This window comes from Lonchura striata, chromosome 10, assembly GCF_050655825.1.
Source record: "Lonchura striata isolate lonStrDom1 chromosome 10, ASM5065582v1, whole genome shotgun sequence".
In the NCBI taxonomy this organism is placed as follows: Eukaryota; Metazoa; Chordata; class Aves; order Passeriformes; family Estrildidae; genus Lonchura; species Lonchura striata.
Window position 1 is genome coordinate 9,894,454 of NC_140712.1, and position 26,768 is coordinate 9,921,221.

Below are 26,768 nucleotides of genomic sequence, written 5' to 3' on the forward strand. Positions count from 1 at the left end.
CTTTGGAGAATTGCATTTGGAGACAGAGATATAACTTTAAACAACTGTTGAAATAATAAAAAAACAGAAGTAGAGAAAAGAGTTCAGAGTTCAGTTATTTTGCAGTAAGACCCACTTACATGGCATGATAATGAATTTGACATTGAGAGGAGTGGAATGAAGGATGGGAGAAGATTCAAATATGCTAGTAAAAAAAACCCAAAACCAACAAACCAACATAGATGTGGCACTCATTTTTTATCTTTACAATCTGAAATCAAGACACTCCCTTTTTCAGTCACTTATTCAGAGTAGAAATTGTGAATTTGAGAAAGGATTTGCACTGAGCTCATTTAGTTAGGGTATCATCTACTGATGGAATGGAATTGCAGAGCTTTTGGAAGGCTCCTGGTGCAGTAGCTGGAGACTGAAATACTCAGACATCCACAACAGATTTAGTTCAAGGACTTGAAATAAGCCTTTGTCTTTTAGACAGCTGTCTTCATACACAGAGATAATTGTTTTAAGGTGCAAGACAACTGTATGGTCATTATGTGGCAATCTAACAGTCTCTAGGTTTTCTTCAGAAACTTTCTCCAAAGGTTCCTAATCACTCCTACATACTAATGAAATTACTGCAGATATGAAATCAGGTCTCTGTAAGCTGGGAAATGGTACTTCTGGGAAACTCTTGAAAAGTCAGTTTGGTTTCTAAAAAATCAAATCTGCTTATTTTTCTGGTTTTGTAGTCAATCCTAGTTAGAAAGGAAAATATATTTTAGCTGTAACTATGGTAGTAGATGCAGGTCTTCTCCCTGAGAAGCATTTAATTTGTCCTTGGTAAATGTTTCTTGGAGAAAAAGCATGTTAATGAAATACCTTTTGTGGAAAAGGACATGAGATCCCAAATTTGTACTAAGATCTCACCTCTGTTGTGCTTTACTGAGCAATAACAAAGAGTTGCTGTAGCTGACATTAACTTCTGTAGGGCCTTAACATTTGGTAACCAAATTCCACAGTCCTCTGCAATTGGAGTGCAACACAGCATTCAGTGGTTTTTCCTAAGGTATTAACGCAGAAAGCACGCTAACCTGTTTTAAAAAAATAAATTGCATTTCAGAAAGATTGCTTTCAGCAGCTTGATTCTCTAAACATCTATTACATATCTCTTTAGAGATACCAGAATTTTGTGGAACACTTTCTTGCCCAGAAGTGCCTCAAGTTAAGAATTTTGTCTTTGATTACTAATTTTCATCCCAATAATTTGACCTCCTAATCAATGAGGTGATTTTGTACAGTGAGTTTGTCTGGTATGCCCTAATGACAGCAGTGAAAGTTTTTATATTTGACTTTTTAAAATTTTAACAAATATTTTGAGTTACAATTAACTATTCTCTGTGGGCAAAATTCACTTTAGGCTAAATTGCCTATCTCTGCAGATAAAAAAATAGATTGTCTTTAGTGTTGATAAAAAGGGTGATTTTTGACCTAAATATTTAGAAATCTGGTACACATGAACTTTGATTTTATATCAATTAAAATTCAAATTCATAGAAATTATTCTTAAAACTAGTCCTAGTAATAATTCCTGAATTTTTGTGAATAAAAATAGAAAGTTAGAATTAATACCTGCCTCCACATGTATTAACTTACCTGAAAGGGTGGGAACTATCTTAGAGCTATTCACTGGCAGAATTTGAGCTAGGTGCCATGCTGTGCTGGCACCAGTATCAGGCCCAGTATCCCATATTCCAGTGTGGCCAAAAGCTCATGTTTTGGGAAGATAAAAACAGAGTAATAGCTCATGAGACTTCCCCAGAACTGTCTACCTCTTTCTATGAGGTCAGGAGTCTTTTTGAATGTGTTTTGCCTAGGATTTTTTCTTTTCCCTGAGGAAAGAGGCACTGCTATCAAATTCTTCACTTTTAAAAGACTTTAAGTGAGCCTCAGAAGTAAATGAGACTTCTTCTTGTGCAGAAGATGCAAGTTTATTCTGTTTTACGCAAGAGACATTTGCAGCCAGGTGTTGATCACCAAGTACACTAGAGTCAAATTCGGTCTGCATTTTTAGATGTTATTTACTAACCTAAAAGAAGATGTTTGTGGCTAAAGTGCTGATTTATGAACCAGGAAAAAAAAAAGGAGCAGTGCCCATAGTTCAGGTACTTTAGTCTGGGTCCTCAATGAGTGGTAAATATGTATTTATGAATTCAGACATATGGCTCCATATTACAGGGATATGGGTTTTGTGCTCTGGTGAGCTGCTCCCAAGCTCAAAGCTAAATGATTCTGCACCTTCTTTGCTGTCCAGCATCTGAAACAGCCTTTCAGGTCAGCTGTGCCTACAGATACAGGGCTTAGTTCTGCCAGCTCCACCAGTGTGCCTGTGCATGCTGCTTCTTGGGCAGGCTTGAAAGCAATGAGTGTGGGATTTGATTTAATATTGGCCTTATAGGTGGCCCTGCTGGACCTGTAGTGACTTAGTGAAAATCAATTCAAGTACAGATGCCAAAGCATCATTTGTTTTCCCTTTATGCAGTATGTCCTAGTCCCCATAGGCATAGGGAACAGCAGGCAACAGGAAGGACCAATAAATCCATTTGTCAATGCCCACTTAAATTGCAGACTTAGTTCAGAGCACATCCTTCATTGCTCACATGGTATCGAGCACAACATTCTCCTGTCAGGTCACTGTGTGTCTCTAATAGCAAATAAGAGTTTAAGGCATTGTGCTTATTGCTTTGTTTTCACTGACTGTTTACATGGAAACCTGCTAAGCTGTAACTGTGTCATTCAGAGCACAGTTAAATAACTTTGCATTCAAAATACTTACTTAAAAGGAAAGGTCTCATTTCCATAAGGTGTATATATACAAATCAAAGCTGGTGGGTGTAAGGTTTCAAGCCATCCTGAGGATCTGCTGCAGTGATTGACAGAGCCTTTATCTTCTACCCAGTTTTTATAAATCAGAGAGGATTTTACTGATGTGCAATTTGTGCCTTAGAAACCGAGAGGAAAAATCTTTCTAATCTTGCTTTTCAAATTAGGTGATCATCTACTAAGGAGTAGTGTGCCTGAAACACAACCAGCTGCAAGCTACAGATATTTTTTCAAATTAGGTGATCATCTACTAAGGAGTAGTGTGCCTGAAACACAACCAGCTGCAAGCTACAGATATTTTTTCAAAGGTGGAAAATGCAAAATCCCACAATATAATTCACAGTTAAAGTCTCTGATTATCTTCATTATCTACTACTCTTGTTAAATCTTTATTTTGTAGAAGATCTCAAAAATTAACCCTGCGATTTGCTAATTTTGCTGAACAAAGGCAGACTCTTTTATCTTGAAAAGAACTAACACAATAGTCTTTGTCCTTGTTTTATTCTTTCAAAAGATTTTTTTACTCATTTACTAAACCTGCCAGCATGCAAGTATTTATATGAGTTTAAAAACCACACTGTTCTATTAAGGAGAAAAATGCAACCTAATCCTCTTATACTAATTAAATGGGAAGAGTGTTAATGAGGAACGTGTCACTTGTCAATGCCTGAAAAATCTAATTTTGGGTGAGGTTTGACTCATTAAAATAATGCCGTCAGTCCTTTTCCTGTAACATTTTAAAGAAAAAATAATTTTTTCCCTATGGTTATGTTAAGTGAGTCCATGTAACCATTCACAGAACTTCTAGGTCAATAGTGATAAAGAGGAACCTTTTTGAGGAGTTATTACACACTCAGAATCAAGAAGCTGTAAAATTTGAGTGTAAATGGTTGGGTGTGAACCTCTAACCCAGCACTTAAACCCTGACTATGGGAAAGTTAAGCATCTCCATTTCCTTCTACAAACGAGGCCTTTCCAGTGACCTCCCTCCACAGCTCTCCTAAATTACCAGTCTCAGTATTCCACCCACCCTCCTCCAGCCCTCTTACATCCACTCAATGGATGCTCTTGGAGTAGGGTTGCAAATGTTTGCCTTAAATGGTACATTTTGAAATGTTTTGTTGAATCTCCAGGCTTTATTTAAGGTGACCTATTCTTCCTTATTCCCTTCTGCATTATTATTCACATGGTATGTATGATTTACCTCTACATAACCTGCAATTAGTATTTATTGAAGGAAAACTATCTTTTTTATTTTTTCCTCACAAGGCTGGAGAAGCATATATATTAAATAATAACACAAAGATTAATTAATTGCCTGTGGTAAGCATTTCCAATTTTATTGTGTTAAAAATTTGAACAGATGCATAAATAAAAAAAAAATCAAGGGCTCTTTTCTTGGTGAAGGGTAAACTGAAGTATAAAATACTAATAAATAACTTTTGAAACATTGTACTTGTACACCATGTATGTATCAAAACATGTACACCAAGTAAGTATCAAATTTAAGAATTTCTCCTCCTTTTGAATGTAAAATGAAAAAAAAAAATAAGTAATGGCATTCTAAAATGTCCCCTTTTTCCCAGTGCTATTATGTTTTATTTTGCTATAACATCACCTCTTTGCATGAAAGGATACTCTAAAATATGGACTTTGCTGAGAATTAAGAAAGCTGAGTGCAGTAAAAGCAAAACAGTTAAAAACATATTAAAGGCATAATTCTATAGTATTAAAATAATAAAGCAGCCTGTCTGTAAATTAAATTGAGCCAGGATGAGAGTTGGCAGTATTTCTGTGAAACTACAACAAGTAATAAGGGGAGAGGAATACAGCTGTATTGGTGAGAGTAATGTTTTGTGGAGTTCAGGTGCACCAAGTCTGTGTGGTTTCCTTGTGGGTGTGGAAATACATCTGCAACAAGTGACAGATCTTGAAAGCCACATGTCTGGCTTTTAAAAGATAAAAAGATGATAAAAGGAGTTGACACAAATGCTTTTGGGATATTTGCATTCACCCTGAAAAGCTAATTCTTTAAGAGCCATAGCTTTTTGAAAACTGTCAAGAAAAAACTGAATTCAAAGGCACAAATAACAGGAATATATGTGGTTGCTGTATTTCAGGTGGAACTGGATGTGACTAAAATGCAACATTTTCATTATGTCTATTTAATGGTGATGTTAAATTAAATAACTCTGCCTTACAGTTATCTGATATTGTTAATGGATAAATTTATCCCATTAGATAAATCCTCAAACTACTTAAATGATGATGTTTAAATGGCAAGATCACAGTTTTTGAAGTACTGTCCCAACCCATATTATTGTCTTGGCATTCTTCAAATATTCTTTGATAAGCTAACTCATCTTTCCAAATTACTTTAATCTCAGAATAGCCTCCTAACTTTTCTAAAAAGATTCCTAGCTTCTTTTCTTATGGGAGAAGGAACTGAAGCAGATTATGTTATAGATTTACTAATTATATCTATATAGATATTAATATATCTCTTATGTAAATGTCTGTAAGAGATATACTTGCTTGTGTATTTGTTGTGTAACATGCATGACCTGGTAGAGAAGCCTAACTTCTCTCTGCAGCAAGTGGGAGTGTGTGTGTCTGACACACAGTTCCAAAAATTAAAGGTTTAAAATTCGTGATGAGCTAAAATTATTCTTGCATGTGTGAAAATCCATTTAGCCAACACCCATTGGGTTCTTTTATAGCTGTGTGATAGCGACAGAGTGCAAAGCTTGCTCCAACAGCTTAAATGTAACCAATTTCCTTTCCCTTCTAACTGCATGGCAGGTTCAATAAATACTGCTGCAGCCAGCAGTAATCTCAGGTGCAGGATTGTGTGCAGGAGGCTGGAACTGGGTGCCAGGGCTGTGTTGGATTGCCAGGCTCACAGCAGTCACAGTGGCTGCACCACAGGGACTCTTCTGCTAAAGGGAAATGGTCACATTTACAGCTTAGACTTGTGGAAGAGAATCTCAAGGAACCAAGAGATGTTCTATTTCTTTTTACTGTGAGGATCATTTTTTCCTCTAATAGCATTGAAATTTGGAATTCACACATCTTGTCAAAAGTACTGATCCCTCAGCTTGGAGGAAGTCTCCAAATCCTGCCTCACCTTTCACTTATACCCCCAAGTCACCCATCACTGTATAGATCTGGTGGCTTAGAAGGCTTTTCTGGGAATGTGCCATGGCAGACTAATATTTTTTCCATATTCTGAAAAAGTAGATTTTTTCTGACTCTTATACAACATTTCTGACTACACAATACACTTTACAGTCATTGTTCAATCTATTTTAAGACACTGAATTATTGTAGAAAAAAAAAATAATTCCTTGTCTTGACATTTTAGGTGGAATCAGTTTTATTCCTAAAGTAATATTTAAATTGACATTAGAGGCCAAATGCATAAGATTTTCTTTAGTGGTTTTCCAGTGAATAATTTTTCTGAAGTAAATATAGATAAGAAGGAAATCTATTTCAGTTGGCTGATGTTTATGAACATTTTGACCAGAAAAATGCTGTGTTAGACTAGGAGAACTCGCAGTAGGTGATGGTTTTGCATGTCAGTTCTGCTAATGTGGATATGTACAATTGTGACCTCAGGAGGTTTCACACAGCTGCCCCCCGGTTCTGTGTGTGCTCCATTGCTGAATTCCAGCCACATGGCTCCCCATTGTTACAGCACCACTGCCTCATGTTATGCTTAGAGGGATCTGTTATCATCTAGTGCAAGTCAGTACAGAAACCAACCTTGTTACTGAGATAAAAGCCTTACCCAGGAAATTGCAGGATGCCAAAAGCATACGAATTAGCAGGAGAGAGAAAGATCACTAGACTTCGGAGTAGCCTCCACAGTCAGCAGAAACTTACTCTGCAAAGATTGGAAAACTTTGTATAATCCATTCTAAGACAGACTGAAAATTCTACCAGAGCTCTGGATGGATTGCTCTGGATGGATTGCAGATTGTCTCAGAATGGCTGAATGTGATTTAATTGAATGGCATATATTTTTTATGCATGATAATGTTAAAATGTAATATACTTTTCCCTTGCTCCTGTATCTTTTTCCCTTGTTCCTATACATCCTATACTTTTCTCTTATTTTCAGTAAATTAGGAGATAAAATAATCATAAGAAGATACTAAAATCTGTATTTATTATGGAATAAAATTCAAAGTTGATGCCTCTGCATAGCTATCACTGGAACTTTGTGTGCTTGAGGGGTACTTTATCATTATTTGAAACTGATTTCTTGGGGCAGAGCAGTCACAAGAATAAGCCATAAAATTTCATTGCCTTAATTTTGGAGTCTCATCTTATTCTGTTGAATACAAATATTCTGCTTCTGTGCTTCCCTCTGTTTAAGGGGCCTTAAAATAAGGTTCTGGTTTTGGTGGCTTTTTCTTTATAGCAGGCTTAGCACTGCAAAACTGATACTTGTCCTAACTCTCACATCTGTATGGATGCAGCACCACAGGTTTAGTATCACTGTTTGAGCTGGAAAATTAAACCCTAAAGGATGATTAAGCCACATCAACAATACATGATAATTAAATATGTGATTACACATTTTTATTTCTGCTGCAGGAAATAGCTAATCTTTTTGACTATAAAAACTATTCTCAGCTGGGATATATGCTCAAGAATACCACCTCTGCAGTGCCATAGTACCACTGTCTTTAGCATTTCTTTGTCTGTTCTACTTTTAGTTTCTATTAGTGGGTGCCAGTTATAGAGCATTTTTAGAATGGCTTTTACAAGGTAGTTATTGAATTTTAAGAGCTTATTAGATTAAACCAAACAGAAAAAAAAACCCAACTATATACCATGAAAAGATATGCAAGAACATAATTCAGAATGTAAATTCTTTAAAATACAAGATAAATAGTTAAATCATCTCAAAAACCCCTCGATATCACCTAGTGACTAGCACAGAAAGGAAGATTTTCAAGCCCACAGAAAAGTAATTGTAAAGATCTCACTCTCAGGTGAGGTAATCAAACATCTCAAATGTACTTGTTCATGTTGATGTGGTTGAACAGATATTCCAGTGCACATCATCTCTTGTTTGTTGGTGCTTTCAGAGTGAGGAGATGTGCATTAGGTATGGCTGGCTAGATGCTGTTCATGTCTCCAGTGCATTCACAGTTCATATTCTACTGAGAATGCAACCTGCACACTGACGACATTTTGTTATAGCTCAGTAGTAGCTCAGGACAGGCTGCTCCATTTTGAAAGCATCGCCTGTGGATACAGGGATGTGGATTTGCAGTAACTAATTCACTGCAGCCATTGTAGCTCTAGGCAGAATTTCTGCAAAACTGCAAATGAAACAATCCTGACATACAGAAATGAGCATTTGTTATCTCACAATTTTTATTTCTCAGTCTGCTGTCAGTTGTTAAACTAATAAAATCAACATAATGATGATTAATAATGGACATAATATTTTCTTTGTTTGCCTATTCAGTGATTTTTTTTGTGACTACCTCAGATTCACAGTAGATACATTCAAGGAAAAAGAGAATGATATAATAATTTTTTTTGGTCTTAGCTACATGGGAAGACCCTAGTGGCTACTCTTGAGATAACTGCAAAGACATGTATTTTAATGCCATCTATTTTTAGATGCCACTTGTTTTCACTTCCCCACACATTTCCCTCACTTCTTTAAGAATCATTCTTGCTCTGCTTCCCATGCAAATCTCTTGCTGTTTTCTAAGTCTCTATTTCATTATGTTAAGCATATTAAAATAATATTTAGATGATTAATTGAAGCTCTGAAACACTGAGTAGCACCAAATCTAGAGTTGTTGTTAGCTGTTTTTCCTCCTGGTCTACACCAACTGGTGCCTTTAAAAAAATCAGAGGCAGGAGGTACTGATGCCTAAAGAGACTACCTGAACAGAGGCTAGACGGTGTTAGAGGAATAAAGTGGGGATTTGTTAAAAGACCTTTAAAGGACACACCTTGGGCAATACAAGAGCCTGGCTATGCCTCTACCCAAGATGACTCCAAGATGGACCCAGGATGGATTCTGAGTCACAAGTTTTCACACTTGTATAAGTTTTGGTCCATTTCCATATTTGGGTTGACTGTCCAGTTACAGCTTCAGGTTATGAAGTCCCATCCTCTCAGTTTGCCCTCCTCAGTTCACTGTTGTTTGCACTTTTTGGGCCCTAAGCTGCAATGCTGTTCCTGGTTCTCAGGCTGGAAAAGGTTTGTTTTGTCTGATTAAACTGTGAAGAGAACTTGTTAACACTTTATATGGGGTTCAGAGTTACATGTTAATGCAGTACAGAATCTGGAAGATGTGAAAGGCATCAGTATAAAATAATGTATAATAATAAAATTATAGCACAGATGTATACTGTGTGAGCATGGGGAGTTTAGGTTAAAAGGAAGATCTGGAATGTGGACTTTACTGTGTTGTTGCTACAATTAACAAATCTAAATAGCTTTTGTTGGTATTTTTAATTTGCAACTTCCAGCTTTATTTTTGCCCTTACTGAAAACAAGGAAATGTGTACAACCAGGCACAGGAGCAGCGTTAGATGAACCCCAGCTGCTCTCAGGCCCTGCAGGTGAGTTACAAAACTCACAGCATCTACTGTGTGAGCCAGAGGCACTGGGAAACACTGACCATCCCTTTCTTCCCTCCTCAAATCACAGAAGGCATGTTTGCTGGTTTTCTGGTTTGTCTATTTAGATTGTGTAAAGTATTTCATTTTCTTTGGACCTGAGGCAGCCCCAGCACAGCAGGGAGATGGGAAAGTGGGTCTTGATAGAAGAGACTAAGAAAATAAAGAAATATTGAAAGACATCTAACTATTAAAACAGGCTAATTTTGAATGGAATTTCACAGAACAAAATAAAATGCATTTCTGAATTCCAAGAGTTTTCTGTCTGGTGCAGACAACAGTGTTTTAAAATGTATTTCCTTAGTTGTGTGTTGTTGAATTTGAATGAAGGAAATGTGAAGGAAAAATGAAGGATAAATATGAAAGTCCTAGATAGCAAGTTTCTGTTAATTCTATCCACATTTTATGTTTGGTACTCTTATTTTTATAACACTATCTAGAAGAGGTCAAGCATGTGAGCGTAGAAATGCCTTAAAATAAATAGCTCATTTAAGACTTGTCTTCACTCAGTCCTCAAATTGTTGTTGTGGGTTGAGAAGAAAATTCTCTTGGATGAAAGCAGAAATGAAAGGATTATTTAGGTCATTTTGCAAGAACCAAGAGAAACTGGAAGTTAAGCTTTAAACTTCATGGAAATGTCCTGAGTTGTCAACAACATAGACAAAACACTTCAGGTTTATTTTATGTATAATATCTATTTGTCAATTTGTAAATTTTTCTATTTGTCAAAGCTAATTTTCTAGATGTCTTCTGACTATTTTCAGTCACTTCCTTCAAAAATTAAACTTAGCAATTTAAAAATTCTTCATCAAATATATTCTTTATGCACAAAAACCCATAGAAAGGAACATATTCCCCATAAATTTAGTGTCCTTTCTAATTATTTTTGAGTTTGCATGTTTGGATTTTTTTAGAGTGTCAATCGCATCATTGAAGTGTCATATATGTGCAAAGATGTTTTAGTGTGGCTCACATAAATACTTGTATTCATGAAGGTTTTAGAAAAGCATGCAGAAGCTTTCTGAGCAAAGATAACATACACTGTAAAAGGCACAAGTGGCATTCCCAAGACCAGCTCCACTGCTATCTGTACTCATACTGGGGTTCTATACACAAATCTAGAGCTCAGCCCAGTTTTCAGTGTCAAGTTTCACAGTAAAAAATCAGATCTCAGCTGCTAAAAATTAGTAGTTTTTCTGTGCAGGCACTTGAAAGTATTTTTTATGGTATATTTTCATAAATAGGTGAAAAAAGACATTTTACTATTTTATAAATATCAAACCATCTCCACGTGAGTTATCAAATCACAAAGACTGGAGTTTAGCACTACCATCATGTAGATTTCTCAGGTGTCTTTGCCAATTTTTTGTCCCTGCTATCTAAAGGTTTTTTTGGAGGGAACTGAGGAAACTGGCCATCCCTGAGACATGCAGGTTCAAGCAGCACGCCTGAATTGTAGATGGCCACAAAAATCCCAGAGAAACAGGTGTTTTGAGCTATGCTGGACCTGCTGAGCTTGCATTGAGGAAGAGGTATGCATGCATATGACTGTATTTTTGGGTATTTACTGCCACGCAGATGAAACATCCTAGACGTAAAAGGCCCGCTTTATGTCCTAATAATGTAAATCTATGTCCTAGGCCTTTCCCCTCCCTGAAACTATGTGGGGGTGTTTTATAGCGTTAAATTCAAAAGCCTCAGAGAGAAGGAATAGGCATTTTTAACAAACCCGGCTAATAAATTCTGTGGCAGACTGTGCCAGCCTGAGTGAGACACCTTCAGTAACATTGAGATGGCACTGGGAGTGTCATGACAGGACCCTAATTTAATCACATTGTGTAGTCCTCATTGTTAGAGACCCTTTCCATCCCTAGCACTAGAAGGTCAGTTTTACCCAGGCTCACTCTGTGCAAGGGGACCAGCACACCCCTTCCCCCTTTGCTGTGTCCCCTCCTCCCTTCCCTTTGTTAGAGACCGTGCTCCTTCCAAAATCCCATGTCACATGCTCAGTCTGCTGTCACTGACACTGCCAGATTAGGGATCCTGTGAGAGTTGGGATCCCAGTTCCACCTGCTTTTAGGGGAGCTGGCAGTCACCCTGCACTCTGCTTCTGGAGCTCTGCATAATCAATTCTCATGGTCTGGAGAGTCAGCACCACTGAAAAATGAAGTTAATGCAGTTTGGCCTTGGGGAATCAAATGACTACAGAATCTGACACAGTCACAGCAGGCTCATGTTCTGTTATCAGCTTATTAAAAATTCCAGTTCCAGTCTAGGATCAGTCATAATTCCTCTGGACCAACTTAGCAGATGGGAGCCTATTAAGTCTTCTGTAATGAAAGTCTACTGAGAAATACTATTAGTTTAATATTAAAAATTGTTTTGAAAGAATTGAAGTTAGATTCTTTTCCACTTTAACGTATCTCGTTATTGGAGAAGAGATTGGTATAATTAGAAAAAAGCTCTGCAATCATGAATTTTCTGATGCAGTTCTCTTGAAAAATACTGTTATCTCAGTTACAGATGAATGTAGATGAATGTAGCAGATCTAAACATATGTCCATGTTAAGAGGGTTGGGTGTTGTTTTTTCTTTTTTGCAGCATTTCTGGATTATGAATGTATAGGGCTAACATATGGAACAGCTTCAGTCAGCAGTGCATCCACAGCACAGCTCAGCAGAGAGAAGCAGGGCTGTGGGCTGTACGTGCTATGATCTCTCCTGGCAGTAAATTGTGTGGCAGTGCTTATAACTTGCATCTAAAGAAGACTTACAAAGAGTAGAACCTGTTTAATAGCAGTGAGATTGCAGAGGATATCTGCAGAAAATAGGAGGTATTGAACAATTCCAGGGAAGCAAAACTAGAGCATCAGTTTTGTCAAAATGGACAAAGGGCGCAGATATCGGAAATGTGGGAGAAAGACTGAGGAGTAGATGGAAAAACAAACCTGAGGAAGAGAAGGCATACAAAAGAGCCCTTGCAAAATAATGTGAATAGATAAAATTCAGGCCAGTGAAATTCTTAGGTTCACCTGTAAGTTGGAACAGCACGGCTCAAAAATCATTTGGCTGTAGATAAGCATGCAAAAGTATACTTGTTGCCAAAAGAACCTCAGATCATTGTGCATGTTAAATGTAAATAACTTATTTTGCTCCCACTAAAATGCTATTCAGTTTGTGAATCAAATACAGATGCAATGCAGGTCCTTAACCACCACCAGCAGTATGATACTGGGTATTTCACCATGTTTATAATTGTGTACCATTTCCCATTTTTAATGCTAATTTAATTGGTCTTTTTTACTGGGAAAACAGTAAAGAGATCTTTCTACACAGGTGAAAAGATGTAGAAGTGTTGAGGTTGATAAACTCCTTTACTACAGCTGTCTTGGATTAGGTGCAGCAAACTCAGAAGAAAGCTAATGAGTATAATGAGCACTGATTAGAATAAATTCCAGCTGTAAGCCAGTAGGCTCGTTTCTGGGAGCAGAAGAAATTGGTTCCCCTATGCATACTCCCTTTTACTCTCACATGGAAATGCAGCATGTGTTTCCTGGAGATTGATTTTCTTTTCAACATTGAGCTGAGCCAGGGAAAATTAAGAAAAATAAAGTAAAACCATTATTGAAAGAAAAGCATTTTTACTGAAGCCCTGTGCAACTGGTCCCTTATTCACCGATCCTGAAAACACTGATGGAGATTTAGTGATGCACTGTACAACTGAAGTCAGGGTTTGATTGTCTCAGCAAGATAAAATTACTGAATCCCAAGGAAAGTAAACAGGGATCCAGCACTGATCCATGTTCCCAGGAACACTTCATCCCAACTGCAGCCAGAAATGGAAAAATGTGCTTGGAGTGCTGCAGAAGTTTGACCTAACTCCCTGCTATCAAGGAGGGAGCTGAGATACAAGTAGGAGGGAGTCTTACACCAAGCAGAGAAAACGATGTGTAGGCTGAATTGGAGCCTTTATTGATAAAGTGCCTCTGGATCCAGCAAATCATTACTCCTCCCTTCAACATTTAGTAATGTAAGATAGAAGTCCAGTATTTTCTCCAATTTCTAATTTTTTCAAGATACATATGATGTTAGAAGGTTACAGTAATTGATGTGAACATTAGCTAAATTATTAACCCATGCAGTCAGGGACTCAGAAGACTGTGCAGTAGTTTGATTAGCAGAACACATCGTAAAAATTTGGTATCTGTTACATTTCTAAAGAAAAGTCAAAATTCTGGTTTTGTACTTTTAAAACCTGGAAGATAAATGTCTCTGTAGATGAGAAGACAAAAGAGTTCAGACCTGTGGTCCTCAGAAACATTGCTGTTTGACATGAAACAGCTTAAAATATTCAGGTTATGCTAGACCTAATCTGTGACTAAAGCATTTTGCTAGGAAGCTTGAGAGAGATTTTGATACAGGGAAAAAAACTAGCTGTCCTGGCTGTTCTAATATTTGAGTTAAAATACAGCTGTGTGTTTCCTTGACAGCAATGTATTTGCAGCTCCATAAAGAGCAATTCTCAGACTGTGTTTGAAAACTTAGCTCAGTAATTCTGATGTGTTGGTACAGTTGGAGAAGTTACATTTTATACTTGAAGATGCTGTAATCAGTGCACATTCAGTCTGCAATTCATGGGCTGAAAATAATAAATTCTGCCTTTTTATTTCAGTACTTTGTTACTTTTAGAGTAGTGCCTGAGAAGATTGCAAAGGAGGCCAACTAGAATTGTAATTGTAGTGCAGAGATTGCTTTGTAACTTCAGTTTCCATAGCATTAAGTTCAGCATTGCCTCTCACCAAAAATCCAGCTTATTTTGCCTCAGTTCCAGCATCCAGGGGTAAAGCACTGTCCTCAATCATCGCGCAGACTGAATTAACTGCAAACCCATTTCCCATGGCCTAATATATCAGTGCTAGACATGCTTGAGAGGAATTATTTTCTCTACTTCTTACCAGTGCTAGACATGCTTGAGAGGAATTATTTTCTCTGTTTCTTACCACCTATAGTCTAAAATATTTCCAGTCTGCCACGATTTTTTTAAGTTCTTCTCACGCAGTGTGGGTGCTGCACATTACCAGGCCCCTGGAGGAGCAGGACTGCAGGGCCCAGCTGAGAACCCTCATGCTGGCAGTTCCCCATAGCTGATGGACTCCACTCATCAGCCACCTCTCCTTCCCCAGCCTCCTGCCCTGCCTTTTAGCTCTCAGATCACATTCAGGTGGCTTCCTGCAACATGTTCTAGAATATCTACAATGTACTGGATTTTCCTGCAGGTAAATAACATCTTTGAGCAGTCACCACTGGAATTTATAAAGCTATCACTGCATAGATACCACTTATGGCTGTTTTAGGGCCTGGATACCAAATGAAGAGCCTTAGATGTGGGTGGGAAAACTCCATTATACTGGCTAAAAAAAGGGTTCTCATCTCCATATGTTTTAGGAAAATCTGAGTCATGGGTTTCAAACTGTGCTTGTTACAGACTCTGTGTTTGTGCATCTTCAGCTACACTGTTGTGACTTATGTGCAGGGTCAACTGCACTGTAAATATTTAAGTATTATTTAATATGGATAATATTTCCACTAGGAGATTGAGGCCATTGCAGATGAGAACTCCTCTTTCTATAAGAGACACTGAATTTATTCTGTTACTGAAAAAAAAAAAAAATTTGGTTAAACCAGATGAGATCTCTTTAGTTTTCTTGCAGTGCCATTCAAAATTATTATAGCTCTCCATCTTGACTCATTTTAGACATGCTTGTGTAGTGTACTCATGCCTGAAATGGTCATACAAGGAATTTGTCTTGCTTGTGGGCAGTTTTTTGCAGCCTGTGCAGAGCATTGCAGTGTTGTGACTTAGATTACTATTTGAATCCAATGTAAAATAGATTTTGTTTATATTGCAGCCACAGTATAGAAACATCCTTAGTTTGCAGTAAGAGCTGACTAAATCAGACTCTGACTAACCCTAGTAGATGGATGGCTTGGTGTTCTGAATTTCTTATAACTGACTCCAAAGTAAAAAAGTATCATTATTTTTAAAGGGATAGTGGGCATACAGATTGCATTGAGAACATCTTGCAAGTCTGCTAGTCCTTCCAATAGTGAGGAGGGGCAAGTAATCACTGAGAGTTTTGCCTTCACTGATCTTCTCCTTTAAAACTTCCCTTCAGATACACTATTTACTTTAAAGCTTTATTCTGTCAGGACTAATTCTGCAAGGTGACAGTAACTAAAAAGGGCTCCATATGCTGGATTCCCTTCATACCTCCTCCTGTGATTAACATCATCTCTTTGCATCTCAGAATCTAGAACCCAAGTTTAGCAGCTAGATTTGCCATGTGGCATCTTTGCAATATCCATAGATACATCAAATCCCTGATTTGATGTCACAAACTAAGGATTGCGATTTTTCTTGTATCAGAAGTTCTGCAGGGATCTATCTGTAAGAGTCTAGGCTACAGTGACAGGATTCATTTTCTAAGTTCATCATGCCTAAGAAATTACTCCCTATATAGCTCCTCTAATCCTCTAGCTCCATGTTAGTTTTATTGCTCAAGCCTTGGAAAACTGGTCAAGCAAAATGTTCTTGTAGTTGTGTGGTGCAGGTGAGGAGCCTGAGCTCACTTCATGCCAATGAAGTAACTGCACAGGTCAAGGTTATCATAAGGATACAACAATGAAATACAGCAAAACACAAATACTAAAAGTAGATTATTTCCCCCTTCCAAATCATACAGCAGACCACACTTGTCAAGCCTGTCTAGAATTAGGTATATTCATTAAGTATTTTTTTATATAGTTCATATAACCCCCGCTTATTTCCAATTAAGTATTTAGAAAAAAAAAAAAAGTAATTTAAAGTAGCACAAGTGTTTAGCAGGAAGAATTAGTGAGCTTTTACTGTAAATGTGTGTTTTACTTGGAATATAGATTAGACGCTGAAAAAACCAGAGGGATCTGGATAGGTTGGAGCATTGGGCCATAGTTAATTTTACAAGTCTAAATGCCAGGTTCTGCTCTGGGGTGCTTGTTGACAGCAGTTCAGGACTCAGCAACGTGCTCTGGCAGCCCAGAGAGCAAAGCACATCCTGGGCTCTGTCAAACGCTGTGACCAGCTGGTCAGAAAAGAGGATTACCCTGCTGCACAGGACTGTCCTGAGCACTGATGCAGCCTCAGTGGGTGTTGTGTGCACTTCTGGACCCCATCATTAATGAAAGATGTGAAGGTCCTTGTATGTGTGCACAGAAAGACAGCAGAGCAGGGGAAAGGGCTGGAAGGAGGTGTCCTTTGAGGCATGGCAAAGGGCTTTGGGACTGTCTGGTTTGTGGAAAGGAGGCTGAAGTGACCTCATTGCCCTCTACAGCATCCTCCAGAGGGGAAGTGGGCAGGGAGGTGCTGAGCTTCTCTCCAGAGAAGGTATCCAGTGATAAGATGCTTGGGAATGGTTCAAAGCTGTATCACAACAGGTTCAGACTGGACATTAGGAAGCATTTCTTTACCAAGAGCATGGTCAGATGCTGGAACAGGCTTCCAGTGGCACTCAATGCCCAACCCTGTCAGTGTTTTAAGAGGCATTTGGATGAGGGTCTTAAAACATGCATTAACTTGGTCAGCACTTGGTGATTGTGGTAGGTCCCTTCCAACTGAAGTAATCTATTCTAAAAGCAATATTTGATTTAACAATTGGAAATACTTCATGGCATCCAGCTATAAAGGGCTAATAAACCATCAAGTGTTTTTATAAAAATTACACTTTTAATACCAATACATTATCTTTTAGTGCACTATGTGACTGCCAAGTTAGTAGAATTATTTTCATTTTGGTAAGAGCAGCTCAGATTCTAAATGTTTGCTTTCAGTACACGTTAAAGAAATGCCTAAGCTGAACATTGAAAAGAGGTCCCGTTTACTGCGTAGTAATCAAAGCATGACCCTTTACTGGCAAGAAAGAGAAATTGAAAACTAATTTCAAGGTTCAGGATTAATTCTCTGTCAAAGTGACATAAGAGAGCCTACACTAGAATACATTTAGCACAAATGTAGAACCTTTTCTTTATCTGTTCCTTTCAGAGTGCAACTTATTACTTTGATTTCATGGTTCCACAGCATAAGCATTTTAAAAGTTAGCTGTCTGAATTTGGTCAAATATCTACAAACACAGGCTTTTTACCAATTGAATCTATCCATTTGCTTCCTATTAACATCACTGTTCTCTGCTGATGACCTTTTCCTGAATGTGTTTTTTTCCATCTTCCCTGCAGTAATTGCTGGAAATGATTGTCATGTAAGGAGCTGGCTATGGCAAACAGGAAACATCAAAGCACTACAGCCAGCATGCTGGATCACAGAGCCAGAGCTTGCCCAACTTCATCTCACAACAGGGAGCCTGAAAATGAAGAAAGTGACCTTCCCATTGAAGATTATGCTGCAAAGGAGGCAGAACTAGCCACTGTCAGAGCAGGTAGTCCTACCCCTGTGGAACATGAGTGCAATGACCATAGTGGAGATGGTGACTCCAGCTCTGACTATGTAAACAACACTTCAGAGGAGGAGGACTATGATGAAGGCTTGCCAGAAGAAGAGGAGGGGATCACATACTACATCAGATACTGTCCAGAGGATGACAGTTACCTGGAAGGAATGGACTGCAATGGGGAGGAGTATGCTCCCCATGAGGAACACCATGTTGAAACAGATGAATGTCAGGAAGCTGTAGAAGAATGGGCTGAAGGCAAAATTCAGCACGAAGATGAAAACGAGGTGATGGACAGGCAAGAGTGGCAGGAAGGTCAAGATAATGGCATTCAGATTTTGGAGGATGAAGCATCATCTTTGGAGATCCAAGACCAAGAAGAAAACATCCAGTACTGTCAAAGTGAAGGTGACTATCCGGACTATTACCCAGCAGAGGCTAATGGCAATTCACAGGGAATATCACCATACCATTCTAGAAAAGAGGATGCAGAACTGGAAGAGCAGGAAGAGGACATTGACCAGATTGTAGCAGAAATCAAAATGAGTATGAGCATGAGCAGTATTAACAGTACAACAGAAATGAGTCCAGAGCACACTGGGACTGAAAACATGGCACATGACTACAAAGAGACTTGTTCAAAGGGAGAAGCTGTTCACAGTGCTAACAGGCACGAGGGGAGGCCAAAATCACTGAATATCCCATCTGCCTCTAAGCACAGTGGAGATGTGCACAGAGGTTTTAAAGCAAAGTCAAGATCCCCCGAGGACAGACAGAAGTGGCCACAGGAGCAGGTATGAGGTGCTTTTTTTAACCAGACTGTCAGAGGCATTATGCAAGAGTTACATTACTTATTCCAAACAAAATTAGCAATATTTTTATATCTATTAATATGTAAATGTATTAGCAGTATTTTAAATTTTACTGTAAGTGCATTCACATAATCAGATTGTGTATTTAGAAAGTGGTGCTAAATATAATCAGCACATACAGAGATGTAGCAAAGAGGTTTTGCGCAGAGAAAAGACAATTCAAACAAAGGTATTCCAGATGCATGGAGCAAAACCAATTTCTTTACATTATTTTCATTCTGCAATGACAGTCTGGAGAAACTTCAAACTGGAGTCAGCACTGAAATAATTGAACCTTTTTTTTCCATTAATGGCCCCTGTACATTGCCTTAGTGGTAGATAATTTTCTGTTTTTGATAGAATGTCTGTCAAATCTAGATACTATATATGTTAAAAAAACCTTCAAGAAGTGTCTGCATATTGCTGTGGGTTTTTTTACTAGCTGGACATATCTTGACTTTGACAAGGAGGAAGAAATAAGAGCTTTACTCTTTACCAAAAATTTTGTTAAGCAGTTTTATCACAAGAATGATGTAGAAGTTAATTTAAACTGTGCATGATCTTTTCTTGTTCTAATGCTGAGTGCCAGAAAAAGAGTCTAAGAATGAAGCTCAAGCTTTTCTAAAGGAAAGGAGGTATGACTTTTTTCCCTGAAATTTCAAACAGAATGTGGTTACTTCTTCGAGAGAAAAACCACATTCCCTAATGTCATTTTAAAGTCTTGATTTTGCATCTCTAAATTGATATGCAGTTGGATATTAGTTATCTTCTGCAATGAACAGATCTACCTAAAAGAGGTAAAACATAACATATGCTTGGGTAACGAACTAGTAAGGATAAATGAATTATTTTGCCCTATCTTTAATTAAAATGCTTTATTAAACTTCATATATATAAGTTTCCTGTTTCAGCTTTATCAACTCTGTAAATGGGATTTTCTATAATTAAGTGCCCCACAGTTAAACAGTTTAGTCTAGGTGATTCCATTAAAATACATTAATTCCTCTGAAAAACAGTAAAAGGAAATCAAATGCTTAAGTATATGCTGATGAAACAGGTCGACCTTCATTATAATTGTGAACAAAAAAAAGTCTTAGGGGGATATTTTCAGATTTCCCATATCTGCAGCAAGTTTTTAATATTCATTACTACATTCTATTTCCAGAAGTATAATTATAACCAAATTGTGCAACTTACTATATTCAGTGCCCTACAGCCAGCATAAAAGTCCCTTAGTGAACAAGCTTGCTGATGTTCAATGGTTTGAACAGCTACTAGGTGTTGGCTGGGAGCAGAGGTTGAGGTAGCATCTTTTAGACTTAGTGGTGGCCTTTCTCCCAGCAGCTACTTCTGGGAGTGTTGTTCCATGCAAGTTCTCAAAATATTTGCAGAACAAAAAACCAGTTACTGAATAAGAAAGAATTTCTCAGTACTTGACTAAGTAGTTGTTGGGTTTTTCCTCCTCGTTGAACAATTGGCCATCCAAGACAATATTTGAAGTAGACTTTCATTTCAACAACTTTTTGTTGTTTTGAAGTTTATTTATCAGAAGCTGAGCTGAACTGCATTGTACCTTTGTCATTCTCAATAGACTCCTAAGAGGTGTTGTGTAACACCTGGGTACTGATATAACTGCCCCAGTGTGAAAAAAATCAAATGTACCTAAATATTTGCCTGTCTGAGCTTTGATTGTTATTTGCTGTCAGTCTTGGACCAATGCCTTCATCTTATTTAATATCAAGGGAAGCACTGCTGTGATAGGTAACCCCAGGCTGGATGAAGCCACTGAGCTTATAGCATCACTTTTAATAGCAGCCACAACTCCTGTCTGAATGGATTGAGAGCACTGAACAGTACACAGTGTTCCATTCCTTCAAACATGGAGACAGGAAATTAGACATAGAGCAGTGCAGGTATCTACTCCAGATCAGACTAAACAAACTGGGTGACAAGACATGCATTTCATTTATAAGAAAGGCAACGAGGCACAGCTGCTGTGGGCCCTTCACTGAAGACAGGAGCACAAAGCTCCAAGGTAAAAAGCTCTGAAGTGGTATTTCTTACAGAGATACAGAAGCTCACAATTGGAGACGTGATAATTGTCCCTCTACCCACCCCAAACCTTCAGGGATGTAAAAGAAAGAATAAAAAACAAGTTTAATAACCTTTGGCAAGCATTACTTGAATGTGTGTGTCATGACAAGACTGGTCTGACCTTGCTGTGTTCTCACCTACTGCAGTAAACATTCTCAGCTTTACCCACAAATCAGGCTCATGGTGAGGGCATCAGAGTAAAAGCTGAGTACCCATTTCTGCCCAAGTTGTTTTTTTTCTTAATGGCTCTGTGGTGTAACCCTCAGAGATAGATCCCTGTGCAGGGTCACTAATTGCTGCTGCAGGTCCTCAGCTGGGTAATAATTGGCATTGACTCCATGGTTCAGAAGGCTAGATCAATTGCTTTATTATATAATCTTATATTATATTATATTATATTTCTATATTACAGTAGCAAGAGCTCTTACTAACAACTAACTACTACCTAACTAACAAGAAAAACTTGTGACTGTCTCCTGAGAGACCTGACAGAGCTGTGCATCTGCTTGGTCATTGAATCTAAACACCATCACCAGAATCCAATCAAGCAATCACCTTAGGTAAACAATCTCCAAAATACATTCCGCATGAGAACAAGGAGCAGAGGTAATAATTGTCTCGATTCTCTTCTCTGCTTTTCTCAGGAAAATCCTGAGAAAGTCTGTACCTGCTCTCTGTGGCCAGACAGCTGCTGCCACACAGCTCCTTAGCACAAGGTGTAGTTGGATGTTTAGCATTAATACTGGACCTCAAATAATTTAAATAAAGTGCAGAGAATTTTGTTTTTCTTCTGGGGAATTCAATTCATTTAGTATTTACTATGAAATATCAAAGGGTTGGATGGAATTAGAGTACTGCCTAAATGTGTCTCATTTGTGAAACCAAGATAGCCACAATTTTAGCTACAATATTTAAACCAACTACAATAATTCAACTTCTTCCATAGTGAAAGGAAAAAAACCCAAGGCTATTGTCAGTACATTTGCATGTTTAACTTACTGTATGCAGAGAAGCTGCTTAGAAGAGCCTTGGTTTTGTCACCTTGCAAAAAGATCTGTTATCCTAAGTGTGCATCTCACAGTATTAAATATCATGCTGGTAGGGATGATACAGGCACCCATATTGCATATAAAGCACTTTTTTTTGCCTCAGCTATCTTTAAATAAATGTAGATTTGAATGCTTCTAGGTTAAATCAAGATATACTACCTGTATGTCAGTTTTTGTAAAGAATGAGCAAGCAGGAAGGTACATTTGTTGTTTTATGCACACAGTATGCTATCCTAAGCCTTTTCATGTTTCTGCTCCTCTCCTTTCCTGCCTCATATCAGTAGTATTACTGCTTATTGTAACATTTACATTCCTTTAAAATACTCAGCTATTGATTCTTAGCTTATGATAGGTGCTAACATTCTGTTTGCAAGACATTTGCTAAATAACAAATAAACAAATGTGATTTTAAAGGTTCCTGTTGCTAGGTTTGCCCCAGAAAACAGTCACTTTTTAAGAAAGACCCACAAATTTACAGAGAAGGAAAACAAAGCAAGCTTTTTTATTACTTTCAGTGTGGGCCAGTCTCTTGTCTTTAGTAAACATGTTCAGGCTTGAAAACTTCAGGGATATATGAGCTTGGCTTGATTAGCCTTTATTTGTAAATACTTCTAGGGAAGCACTGAGGGGGATGATTAGCACTAGACAAGTCTGAGAGAAACCTAGAATACATTTAGTGTCTATTTGCTCTAACTCACTGCTTAGCACAACTCTTACTCCTTGCAGGTTTTCCATGCCTTTGATATTTAAGAAAGACATCACATCTATGAAGTTAAACTGACTATTTTGGGTACTTTATAACAACACAAATTTACCAACTCCCTCAAGCTAGAAGTTTCCCACACACCCATTTGACATCTTGGTCATCTCTCAGCTAATTGCTGAATTATCACATGATGAAATTTTCTTTTTCTATTTCTAATTTCATTTCTTATGTTTTACCTGTAGCAGAGAAACTGAGTATTGTCAGACACAGTGCTGATGTAATTCTTCTCAATTACCACAGTTTTTAATGTAACAAACATGAATTATCTGACTGGTATATATTGGGATAGAAGAAGATCAATTGAATGACTCCTTCAACTGACAGTAGCATACAGAACAATCAGAAATTTTAAATGGACGTGGTATTCCTGTGCAAAAGGAGTTGCTTTTTGGAATGCTGTTAGATTTGCTTCAATACAAATATTACTACAATAGTAATAGTTAGCTACAATAGTGTTGGTTTGGCACACTAACAGTATTCAACACAGGAAAGGCTTTACCAGGTGAAAAATGCGAGTACTCTCGTGTTGCAAATATAGGCTTGTACTGCAGAAAATATAAGCACAATGGCCTAGTTTAAACCAAAGCTGAAACCACAAAAAAACCTTCTCCCCTGTTCACTGCACCATACCCAGTCCTGCTTCCTTCCCCCACAGCAGGATGGCACGGGGCAGGCACAGCCCCATTCTGCCACCCCCTGCCTGCATTTGGGACTTCAGTTTCTCCTGCTGCTCATGCAGAACTAGCATCAGTAAAGAACTGTAAAAGACATGACTCAAAAAGCAGAACACTGGACAGCAGCTGAAATAATAAACAATGGAAGGTGTCTTTTGCACTAGTAAACTCAATTAAGTAACTGCTCTTGTGGAACCTCCCCTGTGGCAGAGTTTACTCTGTTCATCCCAGCTAGGATCCTGCCCCTTAAACACTGGCACTGGCAAGGCTGAGCTATTTCTGCTGGGTAGGGGCTGAAGATGACTCTGGGACTCTGCTTGAGCCCTGACAGTTTAATCAGCCCTCATTCCTAATGTATACCTTGAGTCATTAGGAACGAGGGCTGATTAAACTGTCAGGGCTCAAGCAGTGAGTCCCAGAGTCCTCTCATGAGAATGTGTCCTCTCCTACTTTATTCAAACAAATCCTATTTACCAACAATAAAAGAAAATGCTTTTTACAGCACCAACACCTACCCCACCTGTAACCTTTTCAAGAAACAGGAATTTGCCATTCAATTTGCCTCCTTTTCAAAGGAGGACTTCAGAGAAAGTCTGCTTTTTAATGATGTTGAATCCTACTGTTTCTCATTTCTCAATCATTCTTCCATAACACTGGCATACCTCTGAGAACTAACCAAATACGCTTATACAAACTGCCCTAGTAGGAACACCACAAGCTCCTGCACTGTCAGTCTGCTTGCACAACATTCATATAGGCTGTGCCCTTCTACTTCTTCAACATGGAAATCCAGAGACAGACTAGAGATCCATACAAAATTTAGGGAAAGAAAATTTAACAAAGCCATTGTATTTTATCTATTTTCCCCCTCCAAAAGCTTTGCACACATCAATGTTGCTACTGTGTTTCCCTTGCCTGTGCTGGTAGAACTCAGCATTGACACAAATATTTATTTCCTTCTCTCAGCATGGGGACAGTGCTCTGCTGCTGCAGCGTCCAAATCCAGGAGTCTTTTGTCTATAAAAGATTTCACCTTTAGAACAGTGTGAAGAAACTAAGATGATAGGCAGTTTAGAAAATGTGTTTTTTAGGACTTGCTGGAAGCCAGTCTGTGTGTTATGGGATGCATTTGAGAACAGTTTGTAGAAAACACAAATGGGTATAAATGAAGAGTATCAAAGGTTTCTGCATTCTCTTGCATCTTTTAGGCAGCTGTGGGGCAGAACTAATAAATATCTGTTACCAAGTGACAGTTCCCAAACTTACCAAGTACCTACTGAAAGTGCTAAAAGTCCAAACAGCCTCAAGCAGTTTGTCTGTCACATCACAGAGTTTTAGCAGTCAGATCCTGACACCAGTCCACAGCAAAATCAATGTCTGCCTCCTAGAGATGCATAAGTGACAAAGTCTTCTCAGGAAGTTTAAATCAGAAGACGTATGTGCTCCTAATTATATCTCCCTAAGAATTCAGCAGAGCTTTTTCTCTGAAACTCATCATGGCTGGTTCTCAATTCTAAATATATGCAAGGACAAAAGAAAAAAAAATGGTTCTTTGAGGTGGTGAAAATAAATTAGAAATTATTTTAATGTCCACTGAAATGTGATAGATAATTGAAATAATTTTGTGGAATGCTTAGGTCTCTCAACTTACTCTGACTCATCTTTTCCCACACCTGACTTGTTTACTTGGAATTAGTCATCAGAAATTTTTTTCACTCCTGATGTGTATGATCACCACCACTAAACTAACACATAAGTAATGGAATCTTTGTGAGAGAAGAGTATGAAGTCTGACCATTTTTCCTGTTATCAGATAGTGGTTTCTTTCTTAAAGTCCTGCTTACTACTTGGGTGAATCTTTGCTTTGTGTATGTTGTCTTACCTGAAAATTGTCATTACTAAGCTCTAATGTGCCTGCTTCCTTAGCATATTTTGTTCTGCTGACTAAATATTAGTCATAGGGAATAATTTGTCTAGAGGTGAACAGAAAGACTTGTTTTGCCTATAGATACATATTGCATTTAAAGGTCAGAAGCTAAGGAGTTATATTTCCACTTAACATTCAGGCTGACCCTTTTAAATAATCCTTACTGGTTTCCATTTGCACAATTGTCAGTACAAGTTTTTATTTCTGAAGCTTTACAATGGAAGTGGCATTTTGGTCCTATTTTTATACATTATAGGGAAACTAAGAAAAAAGTGAAAATGAAATATCCTAAACCATAAAATTTTTTTCCAGAAATCACCTTGGTTTTCCAGATTTGCAACACTGAAAATCTGAGCCATGAAAATTCACTTTCTCAGTACCTACAGGACATGGGCACTCTCCATGCTGGGTGCTGGTGTTGTGTGACTTGGGTCAGGTCTGGAAAAGAAATTCTTCCCCTGAGACTACTGGAACAGGAAAAAAGGAGTGTTTTGTAGTTTAAAGCACTTAGTGTTTTCTTTGTGTATGATTTTATATTTTCTCTTTCACATTTCTTCTGAAGCCTGAGGTTGTACTGCCAGCATCCTGTAGATTTGCTTTGCCCATGAGGAAGGATATGCCACAAAGTATCTCCTACAAATGTAGGATCTTACATTCAATGCTAGAATTCTGGTTTTCAGATCAGAGACAGCCATTAGGGCTGTTTTGATTTTCTACAATACTGAGAATAAACACATTAAAAAATTCTGACTTTGCTTTCTGATATATTTGGACATGATAGCATTTGACTTAATTTCATATGAAAAATTTGCATTGACATAAAATAATTTATATTTAAATCAGTACTGTAACTGCTGCTTAATGATAATTGAAATGTCTTATTATTTACATCAAAGTAGATACTTTATTGTCATTAAACAGCTTAACATTTTTATGTGAAACTGATATTTGCTAAATTACAGTAGGAAATGCCAACTGCTATATCACATTATAATATTTTGGTACCAGTAATGAATATTGAATGTACATAAATAACTTCAGATAAGTAATGGATGTGAAATCCTTTATTTTTTCCTGCAGATGTGCAATGGTTTGGAGCAGCCCAGGAAGCAGCAGCGTTCAGACCTCAATGGCCCAGCTGACAATAACAATCCCCCCGAGGTAGGTACCTGGGGCTGCCAGTTGTGCTTCCTGCAGGGGAAGCAGCCTCACACTGTCAGCCTGCTCCCTCTCACACACAAACCTAAGCTCCCTTTCTTTTCCTGAACTGACAATAAATACCGTATCTGCCTACTCTGAAAAGGCTTTAAACTATACCCATGAATTTTTCCTGCCTCATTCATTTTATGTAACTGTCTATGGCATGAATTCAAGCCTAAAATTTTCTGATGACATGCAGAGTAGGGAGAACAC

At 38.0% G+C, this 26,768-nt stretch overlaps 1 protein-coding gene across 15 annotated transcripts in view; it reads left to right on the top strand.

Annotated features, from left to right (window-relative positions):
- APBA2 (amyloid beta precursor protein binding family A member 2) overlaps positions 1 to 26,768 on the top strand; it is a 98,959-nt gene that overhangs the window by 45,578 nt on the left and 26,613 nt on the right. For all 15 annotated transcript variants that reach the window (XM_085588681.1, XM_085588676.1, XM_085588684.1 and 12 more), the window contains 2 exons: positions 17,783 to 18,788; positions 26,436 to 26,516. In XM_085588681.1, the coding sequence (XP_085444807.1) occupies positions 17,820 to 18,788; positions 26,436 to 26,516 (1,050 nt within the window). In that variant the 5' untranslated portion in view covers positions 17,783 to 17,819. The remainder of the gene's footprint in view (positions 1 to 17,782; positions 18,789 to 26,435; positions 26,517 to 26,768) is intronic.